This window comes from Lemur catta, chromosome 1 (assembly GCF_020740605.2).
Source record: "Lemur catta isolate mLemCat1 chromosome 1, mLemCat1.pri, whole genome shotgun sequence".
NCBI classification, from domain to species: Eukaryota; Metazoa; Chordata; class Mammalia; order Primates; family Lemuridae; genus Lemur; species Lemur catta.
This window is the reverse complement of record NC_059128.1, coordinates 125,021,518-125,032,591: the sequence shown is the minus strand read 5'-3', so window position 1 is coordinate 125,032,591 and position 11,074 is coordinate 125,021,518. Positions and strand designations below refer to the sequence as shown.

Here is an 11,074-nt window from a genome sequence, read left to right as displayed (position 1 = left end):
ATGTGACACCCTGGTTCCTGGTGTGGAGGAGGGTAGAAGGTGGGGTGGGGGGTTCCCACTGTGGATGGGCCTGGATCTTCCATCCCACTGGTTTTCTCCATATCTTTAAATTGCTACACTGCATGGGTAAGAGCAAAACTGGTGAATTCCATCCCACTGACAACCTCAATGAAAGCATTGTTTGATTTTTTAAAAAACTGAAGTTTAATTTTAGACATGGCAAGTCCAAATACATCGCTTCATATCATAGAATATAAAATTTGTTCTACCATGAGAAACAGTATGATGGAATAGAGCAGAATAACAGTATAATAGAATAGTATAACCAAGTGCAAAAACAATTTTCAAGTAATATACACATCATTTGAAGATAACTTTATTGAGATCAAAGGTTTTCCGTTACATTTACTTATAAATCTTTACTAGTCAAAGAGAAAATAAATAATAAAAATCTGTATCTTCAGGAAGATTATAACAATATAGTTTTGTAAGTCCATGAGAAGTTTACATGTCTGTCAATGTTAAAATATAAAAATTTAGATACATTTGATCATTATACAATAGCAGGCAGCCTTAAAGATACCAAAAACTTCTATATTGGATGATAAAATTATGGTAAAAAATTATAGTTCACTTCCACCTTTTTATTTTTAACCAACTCTAATTTGCCAATTATGGCAGTACAGAATTCCCTTCTCCGTCTTGGGTATTAAATACACGAACTTAAAAAAAGTAAACATCCCTCTTCTCTCAATAGGGCTGAACCCCGTTATCCCGGGAGCAGCTGCCGAAGGTGGTGAACACAGTGCTATTCCCCCTTCGCTTGGGGGTGAAGACAGTACAGCGTCACCGGCCTTTTGTGACAGTTGTCAGTGAGCCCTTGCAGTTGGCCCTACTCTGTTAAATCTTCATCAAATCTCTAAGCATCAAGATGGCCACATAAACACCACTTTTAAGACTATGTATACTACCTGATTCCTGAAGTTGCCAAAGTGCCCCTTTCTTTTTGTTATTTTAAAAATATTGTTCTAGAGTTGAGCATGGTGGCTCACACCTGCAGTCTCAGCTGCCCTCTCGGAGGCTGAGGCAGGAGGGTCGCTTGAGCCCGGAAGTTGGAGGCTGCAGGAGCTATGACCGCACCGCTGCACTCAGCCTGGGGATAGAGCCAAACCCTGTCTCTTTAAAAAAAAAATTGTTCTAGCTCTGGTCTAATAAAGGAGAAGATCTGGACAGTTACATTTTTATACCAACCCTATTCCTACTGCCACCAAAAAGGACTCTGTTTTCCCTACCCTACACTCTGTCCCCAAAGTAAGGAAGTGAAGAAATGATCTTCAAATGAAAAAAAAATCAATGTGGGTGCTTCAGGGTAAAGAATTTGAACTCTCCAAATTGTTCAGATGATTGCCTAAATTACACATTTCCCATCATTCTTTGTCCAAGAAGTCTTGATTTATAGGAAATTTTAGTCAATGTTCAAACAAGGGAATATTCCACCCAAGCCATCTACTTATTAAGACTTATGCTTCTGTTAGACCTGCCACACAACCAAGTATGGCTTTAGTGTCAAATCTGGTAATCCTCCCCCTCCTCCCTTTTTTTTTAAACAAAATTGTTTGCTATTTAATCAATAAACTTAGAACTCACTGTTTGGATTATGTTACTGCATAACATTTAGTCTGATTATCTAACTACTTTGGTGTCAATGTGTATCAAGGCCATTGTAGTAGTTCTTGTCTCTGTGTCTAATATGTAACTTGACATGTCCCGAGGCAATCCAGTGACTAATGCTATCAAATGTGCAATGCGCATATAACGCGTCTGTGGATCTATTCTGTCAAGGTCAGATATTTACATGGAATGTTTTACCTGATTATAAAACTACTATTTTATATTATGACATCTTTACATACAATTTATTTTATCAATATCCTCATTTGATATTTAAAAAAATATGCCTTTCAAATATTTCACAAATATATAAAATTTCACTACATTCTATTTTTCTTTAAACATGACATCTAAACTCTCTTTACAAATCAACAAAAAAGAACATTTTTTTTCCTGTTTGAAAGTCACAGATGCAATGATTTTCAACCGGCAGGGTCTCACTGCATGCAAGAATGGCAGGCATGTTCTCTTACAGAACTTACAGATATTTCTAGTATTTTAAACTATGTAATTCACTTGCTAGAGATCAGTAGTATCAAAGAAAAGTGAGAGATCCCATCTAAATATTTATAATATGAGAGTCTTTCTTTAACAATGGCAAGGTTTGGATGATATTTGGATAGTGTTAAAGAATCACTTTGATGATCAAAAAATAAGTTAACATTACATGAAAAGTTTTCTTAAACACATCTTAGTACAATTTAAAGATACGGTGATGAATTGCACATATTTGAAAAAATGATCACATTTTCTTTAACAGTATCAGTAAAATATAAAATATGTCTACATTTTTTAGAATAGGAATCACATTCCTGTAACTTATTGGGAAAATCCAAAGCTGGCTTAAAAAAACCATTTTGGTAACTCCAGAAATGTCTTGAATATTTACAAATATAAATGTTCCTTGCAATCATTTCTAGCCCCAAGACACTACCATTCTAAGATTAATGCCATAAGGAAAGGTTTTGAGTTATATATAATAATTTTTAAAAGTCTGTTTTCCCTTATTATTTGTTGAGTCACTGACATGTACTCATAAGGAATTCTCAAGCTATTACATAACATGAAAATGAACTCAAGGTAAATTTTCAATTACTCCTTTAAGAAAGATTTTTAAAATGCGTACTACTGTGAACATACTGTGGATACATACGAAAAAGTTTGCACGTTCTGAACAGAATGAGGACTCCTCACTGCCAGCCCAGTTAAATCTGCGATGATCCACCCGGAAACAGCAAAGCTGTCCTGTCCGGAGCTGCTCCAGGTTGCTAAGTTACTACCATCAACTGCTAACACGCAACTCAGCAGCAGTGTGCACGTCTGAGGCCAGCGGAAGCATGACCTTTACCTTCGTCTCTTTAAAAACTCCAGTCTCATCTTGGAGACAGAGCTACATTAAAGACAACCAAAAGGTTCAAAGCTTTGCTCAGAATACAGTACTGTGCAAATTTTGATTTTGGATCTTACACTCACATATTGTGTTTGAAATAAGGCTATAAAAAGATACAAACAAAAGCGGCATTTAATTTTCACCAAGATTATACACCAATGACAGTGATACAGACTTAAAAACCCTACCACCAAACTGGTGACTGATTTAATCATGTACTCTATAAAAAAAACAGGTGATTGTGGACATTTCCCTTAGTTATGAATGCAACCAGCTCACTGGCACCCAATGGGTCTCTGTCTCTAATTTGTCAAAAGTTGTTTTGAGTTCATTGAACGCCACGGTGAGGTCATCATTTATGATAATTTTGTCAAAAAGATGACCGTATTGACTTTCCATTATTTGTGCAGATTTAATCATTTCTTGAAAGTCTTCTTCCTACAAAAGGAAGTATTTTTTAAAAAAATTGGTTAACCAGGCAATTACCTCACTTCACATCAATGCAAACATTCTACAATTGGTTTACCTAATGCTGTTCTGAGTTCAGTCTTTCATTTCAGCCAGAAGTAAAAATTATCCCCTTTTACGACAAGTTCTTCAGATGCCATAATTTCTAATATTATCCATCTGATTGGCTTGGGCAAAGCAAGAGTCAGATGAGAGTGAAAACTCCTGCCCTCACTGAATTTCAGGACAATTATTCACTAATTCATAATTACAGGGTATGTCGTATCACAACAGCTATTGGGGGAAAGAAGAACTGTTTACACTGATGCTTTGGTTGCATCATTTATGCTTATTTATAGGAAGGAATTTATAATCTAAACTCCTTTTTCAGAGTTGGGAACATTTATATAATAAAAGGGTAGTCATGTTCTTCCTGTGTCTCGTTAGAAGTGTTTCAGGAGCCTTTGCTGTCTCCCATTTCTGAAGCCAGAAAGTATTTTAGTTGGCCTCATAATACAAATGTCAGCCAAATCCTAAGATTTATTTATCTTAACACTTATCAACTTCATTGAGAAACCTCTAAATTTATAAATAGTATAATAACTCTTCACATTGCAACATAATGAAATAATTTCACAGTCCACATTTCAATGTCAGTAAGATTTCGCAACAGAAAATTTAACTTTCCTCTTAATCCAGAGCCTCGAGGAGCCAACGTCGTATGACAATACCTACTCAGCATGGATATGTTTGTCTGCGCTTTAGAAAAAAGATAATTATCGAATATTGACAATCAAAAACACAATCTGTATTTTGTAACCACAGTGAACAGTTTACAGATTAATACAGACTGAGGTTAAAGATGAGCTAATTAAGAGGCGGAGAAAATAAAAAGCTCTTGACATTTAACTTCTTTTCTTTCTATTTTTGGTCCAAAGAAAGATTAAGAACAAAAACAATAAAAGGCCTTGCCAGAAGCCATTATAGTCACAATCACCATTTCTGATAACACTGGCAGGAAATACAAATATTATTGTTAAATAATATTAGTCTATTTTTCCTATTCCCAAAATGGTGCTTTTTCTTTTACTGTGCTAAATATTAAATATGATTGTTGATACAAGGAGACAGGCAAGGCCAATTATTAAATTTTTCATTCAGACTATTAATATTAGTGAGTAACAGAAACTGACTTTGGTATCTTTAGCTTTAAAAATAAAGCTGGTCTGAAAACTAATTGGTCTAACTTTTATAGAAATGTTCAGCCTACAAAAGTCTGAAATGTATGCATAACAGTGAACAAATTAGTTTTCAGTCAATTTAATGCGACGATCTATCCACAGAAGCACAAAAAGTGCAATTGTTCAAAATGCACCTAACCACAATTCCTTTACAGATCTTGGTTGACAGTTTTGCCCGCGACAGTCTGTCTGAGTCGCTGGGCTGCACATCTGCTGCTACCTGCGGCCACACCCGCCACTGAGCGCCACCATACTCACCGTGAACGGCTTTGCGGCAGCCTGGTCGTCTCTGCTTGATACAATCTTTGCGTTTTTCCTTGTCTCTCGCAAACGCTCTATCGATGGAGGCTTTATAAATATCACATAGGGCTTAAACTCCAGTGTCCTTAAATGCTTCACTGTCTATAAGGAAGAAAAGAAATTTTCTCACATTTCTTCATAGCATCATGAGTTACTGAGTTTTCTTTCTAAGGAGAAAATTTCTCAAAATTATTCTCTAATTAAGGTCAGTAGGTCTTTTGATATACTATCAATTAAATGTAGCAAACACACCTGAAAAGAAGTTGGAGAATGCAACTTGCATTTTAAAATGTTTTGAAATACACCAGAATTATTATTGAACAGAAGTGGCTAAAAATACCACAAAACTGGTTTTTAGATCAAATACCCAACACGAAGGGCAATGCAACCATCCCATTTGAGCCTCTCCCCTCTCCCAAGCATGAGTTCTTCTCTTTCATTCGTTCCTCCCGAGTGCTCCCCAGAAAAGCCTGTCCCCATGCCCTCATCAGATACTTTATGTTATGTACACTGTGCATCTGGGACTCAGCTACAGCCAAGGGTGACAGATAGAAGGGTGAGAGCTGAGGGTTATTCCTGACCTGTATGTCAGGACCTCTCGGAATATGAATATAAATCCTAACTCCACTGAAAGGTCTGGCAGACAGGCTATGTGTGTGTGTGTGTGCGTGTGAGTGTGTGTGTGTGTGTGCACGTGCATGAGAGGGGGTGGACAGCACTGGTGGGGGGTGAGGGGAGGGGAAGAGGCTCCGGGGAGGAAGGGCTGAAACACTGTGGGAGCCTGAGTGTTATGGGTTCAGCACAGCGGCAAAGAGGTGGCGGGGGTGGGGGTTGGTTCTGCACAGGCAGGACGACCCCATCCACAGCTGGGGCCGAGTTGGGAGTCAGCCCCGATGCCGATTCTTGGGACTCTTACACCACATTCCCCTGCCTTAAGTGGCACAAAGGGCTTCTGCAGGTCACTCTGGCATTTGGAGGTTGTGCACCCCAGGGTGCGGCCATCGGGATGGGGACTCTGGTTCCTGGGGATGAGGAAACACGTGGGCTGGGTATCAGCTGGAGGCTCGACGACTGGACAGGGAATCAAATGGCTTCACACTAGCATTCCCAGTCCACCGTGTTCCTAAGAGCTCCCAGGGTGACGGGCAAGGGTCTCCCTGACAGCTGCAACCAGGATTGTGCTCAGCAGCTTCTGTGAAATGCCCGCAGCTCCGGGGGCTCACACTGTCAGGGATGCACGAACCACAGTCAAAGACAGGACTGAGAACCAAAATGTGCACTGTTAAAAAGTACAAACTCTTACACAGAAATCCATTATGCATGTAACAATGCATGTACTGTAAAAATACAAAATATAGAGAAATACCTAAGAGTCACCACACGTGGCAAAAACTGAACATAAACCAGAGTTAAAAACAAAGATTTTGAGGCTTCCTCCACTCCTCTTTCTTAATAATATTATGGGGCTTTTGTTCCTCACCAAAGATGTCTCAAATTACATTGAGATGCTTTTGTCATCTTAGAAAGCCACGTGTAAGCCCAAAGCGAGTAACTTCGAATCTGCCCCACGTGGAAATGGGCAGAGCAGCGCAGGCACAGAGGGGACTGAATGGTGCCCCGTCTACTTACGTGAGGCTGGACATCCAACAAACAAACTTTGTTTTTAGCCAGGACGGAGCGCACTGAATCTATGCTCGTGCCATAGTAGTTGTTTTTATATTCTCCGTATTCAATGAACCTGGAGAAAGTTAGAGACGTATCAGAATCATTTGTGAATTAAAAATAAATTATAGGTACCGAGATATAATTCGAACGGAAAAGACATTTTTGCTGAACATGTAATTTTGTTTTTACTGTGTTTAATAAAATAAATAGGGCCAAGGACTTCAGAATGTCAATTTTAAAAAATCTTCTATTTTACATTTTCACGTTAGTAACACTTGCTTGTATTACACTTAAGCAGGAAAAAAAGGACTTTGGTCCAATGGTGTTCTAATGTTTTCCATCACCCCTTTTTCAGAACTAATGCAATGTAATAAAACAGTGAATAAGCCAAACAATAGGAACTGCTGAAATTTCATTGCACATGCAGAGTGACCCGGCCCGGCTTCAGACTGCGGTGCTGGTGGCGGCTAATGGAGCCGGAGCGGCCGGCCGTGTGCTATAAAAACACCATCGCCGCGCCAAGTGTGAAAACGCATTTCAACGTTTCAGTAAAATCCCACAGCCCTGCCTGAAAACACACATTGCTTCTGATATCCTAAAATATTCATGCTTCAGCAAATGGAAAACCTGAGGGGAGAAAACTTAAGAGCTAGCTAGAGAAGACGTACAAGCAAGATGATCACCGTTGTTTCAATGTTCTGAAGAGCCAATGAGAGAACAAGGGTGTGTGTTTGTGCGGGTGGGTGTGTAGACTGGGGATCTAGGCATATGTTACATAGTTGCTCATTAGTTTTTAAATTAAAGTTCTATCCAAATTATATGTCAAGATTCAATGAGCAGGCTGGAGGGAGGTCACAGTAAGACACTAGCAGCCTTCCCTCATTCTGCAAAATAATTGCTTTATGGAAATGGAGCAGCTCAAGGTTACTAAAAAAACAGAGGTGAAGAGTGATAATAATTACTAATGGAATTACCCCCTTTTAATCAGTTTCAAATATTATTTTGATAATTAAAATGCATTTCAAGTGGAGGGGACCTCTCCACCATCTCAAACTAGAGAGACAGGCAAGTGCCTACAAACATCACCCTGCTGAAAATTCTCAAAAACGTCCACATACTTGTTATTTTGTACGTCTGTCTCAAACAAATGCTTGGAGATGAAAACATATTCGACTCCATCGCTCTCCTGGCTTCTTCTTGCTCTGGTAGTGTCTGTGGTTTAACGAAAAAGCAGTTAGAAAAGCCCACATCGGCTACCTTAAGGAAAATACTAAAAAAGAAACCAGCAAGTGTATTTAATTAAAGTTTTCTTAGACAGGATTTAAAAACTTATAAAAAAGAAAATTAGCCAATAAAATACAGTAAAGTGTCATACATTCAGATTTTCCACTGCTATTAAAATTACATTAATTTGAAGATGTATTAAATACTAAATTACATCACGTGTCTGTGCTATTATTCATTATTTCAAAAGCTAATATGCTGATTAAATAAGTGGTATTTAAATCCTTGAGGAAAAAACCCTTTCTTTGGCAAATAACATGCTTACTATCTTTACTTGCTGATTTTTATTCATTGAAGCAAGTCTTTTGTCCACTAGCTTGTTAGGTTAGCTCTGAAATTATTTTATTGTCCTCCTCGCATGGTACACAGAGGGTAAGCCATCCACGTGAACACCCAACACCTCCATGTGCTATTCAGTCCTCCTTTACCAAATTATAAACAGCAACTTTTTGAATACTATTGAACTTCCAACCTTTCAGTAATCTTGCCTAATTATCTGTTAGTGGATTATAATGGAGCAGAAAATATAGGATTAATTAAAACCACAACAGTAACAGCAACAAGCAAGCCTGAGGCACTCCAGCACTGACACTGCCGAGCCCAGCACAGTCCACCCTTGCTGCAGATTCCAGCTGAAAACTCCGAACCCCAAACAGCTACCTGAGCACTCTGCAAACAGATAAAACAGGTAGACTGGGGAAGGGAGCCAGTCTGCATGGAGAGGAGTTTAACTTGATTTTCCTCTTAGCTTTGCCTCAAGGGTGGGACTCATTCCAGAGAAGCACGGTAGGATGTGTGGCTCAACTCCAATAGAAGTCCCAACTTTTTGGTGCAAAGAACCAGGAAAAAAAAAAGCCTATGCAGGTTGGACAGCGTGGAGACAATGACCTGAAAGTTAGAATGATCAAAGGCTTTAAAGCAATTATTATAACTGTGGTTGATAAGGTAAAGGAAAATACATATGAATTGAATAAAAACATGAATTCTTAGCAGAGAAATCAAAAGTATAAAGAAAAAACAAATGGAAATTTCAGAACTGAAAAATAACAACACCTAATAGAAACCAGTCACTAGATGTGCTCAGCAGCGAGCGGAGACGGCAGAGAAAAGGGCCAGTGGACCCGATGACGGATAAAAATGATCTAATCTGAACAACAAAGAGAAAAAAAGATTGGGAAAAATATACATCAACCCCAGGGACCTGTGTGAAAATACTGAAATATCTAACATATGTGTAATTGGGGCACTAAAACGAGAAGAAAAAAGATTGGGGCAGAAAAAAATATATTTGAAGAAATAATGGTGCCAAAATTCTAAAATTTGGCAAAAGATAAACTTACAGATTCCAGAAGCTCAGCAAATCCCAAGCAGGATAACTTCAAAAAAACCCAAAGCCAAAGGCAAGTAAAAATCACTGAAAGCAGTTAGAAAAAAGCAACGCAGGACACATAGTGAATAATGATTTATGATTTATTATAAATCGTAAAAATAAGAAATCAATGAAATAGTATCTTTGAAGCAATGAAAGAAAGGGTCTACCAACCAAAATATCTTTCAGAGATAAAGGCAAAATAAAGACCTTCTCAGATGAAGAGAAACTAATAGAATTCACCAGCAGACTGCTCTAAAAGAAATGTTCGAGGAAGTTTCTTAGGCTGCAGAGAAATGGTAAGAAGGAAACTTGTATCTTCGGGGATGAAGAAAGAAAAAATAGTTGAATAAATATAAAACTCTACTTTTCTCCTCTTTCATTTATTAAAATGTATACAACTATTTAAAGTAAGACTGATGGAGTCTTCAATGTATGCAAATATAACACTTTTAACACATGCAGCGAAAGAATATGGGTGGGGTAAAGGGATGTCTACGGCTGGTCGCAAGGTTTCTGCATTTTATGTGAAATGGCACAAAGTTAACTCCAAGTAGATTGTGAATGATTACAGCAACCAGTAAACAATTACCACAAAGAGAGAGAACCAGAGAGCCAATAGGTAGACTAAAATGGAATACTCAAAACACTCAAATAATCCAAAAGGCGGCAGAAAAGGAAGAAAAAGAAAACGAAATGCAGAAGAGACAAATAAAAAACAAATAATAAAGCAGTAGCTTAAATTCAGTCACTTCCATAACTCAGTAAATGCTCAATGGCCTGTCTGCCAAAGGCTGGCTTAACATTTGAAAACCCATGGAATTCGCCATACTCACAGAATAATGGAAGATGACACAGCATCATTTCAATGTATGCAAAGAAAGCATTAAAAAAGATTCAACTCCCACTCACAATAATCTCAACAAACCAGGAGTATCAGGGAGAGCCCTCAAGGAACTGACAGAGGCCTCAGTGGGGCAACATCGTGCTTAATGATAAAAGACGGAATCACCTTCCTCAAGATCAAAAACAAGGCAAGTCTGCTAAATAACAACACAAAAATACCTTGAAAAGGATCAAGGCCTAAATGTAAAAACCTAAAACCATAAAACTTCTAGAAGAAAACAGGAGAATGTCTTTGTGACCTTCACATAGCAAAGGATTTTTAGATAGAACAAAAAAATCACCAAACATAAAAGAAAAAATATATAAATTAGACTTCATCAAAATGAAAAACTTTGCTTTTTAAAATATGCCATGAAGAAAATGAAAAGACAAGTCACTGAGTGGAAGAAAATACCTGTAACACAGTCATCAGATAAAAGGCACGTATCCAAGAGTATGTAAGGAACTCTCGAAACTCAATAATAAAGCACCGACTTTTCAAGTAATGGGCAAAAGATTTGAGCAGAGACTTCACTGAAGAAGATATGTAAATGGCTAAGTTCATAAAATGCTCAATATCCTTAGTCATTAGTGAAACACAAATTGAAATGTGACATATCACCACAAGCTTACAACACTGACAAAAATTTAGAAGACTGACTACACCAAGTGTTGGCAAGGACACAGAGCAACTGGATCTCACATATACTACTTGTAGGTTGTAAAATGGTATCCCCACTTTGGAAAACAGTTTGGTAGTTTCTTTAAAAATTAAATATTGTGACCTAGCCATTATACTCCTACTTATCTGCCCAAGAGAAA

At 37.9% G+C, this 11,074-nt stretch overlaps 1 protein-coding gene across 5 annotated transcripts in view; it reads right to left on the bottom strand.

Moving 5' to 3' along the window:
- Positions 1-360: 360 nt before the first annotated feature.
- MPP7 (MAGUK p55 scaffold protein 7) overlaps positions 361-11,074 on the bottom strand; it is a 210,289-nt gene continuing 199,575 nt past the window's right edge. For all 5 annotated transcript variants that reach the window (XM_045533134.1, XM_045533150.1, XM_045533127.1 and 2 more), the window contains 4 exons: positions 7,833-7,926; positions 6,679-6,787; positions 5,008-5,151; positions 361-3,499 (listed from right to left, as the gene is read on the bottom strand). In XM_045533134.1, the coding sequence (XP_045389090.1) occupies positions 3,320-3,499; positions 5,008-5,151; positions 6,679-6,787; positions 7,833-7,926 (527 nt within the window). In that variant the 3' untranslated portion in view covers positions 361-3,319. The remainder of the gene's footprint in view (positions 3,500-5,007; positions 5,152-6,678; positions 6,788-7,832; positions 7,927-11,074) is intronic.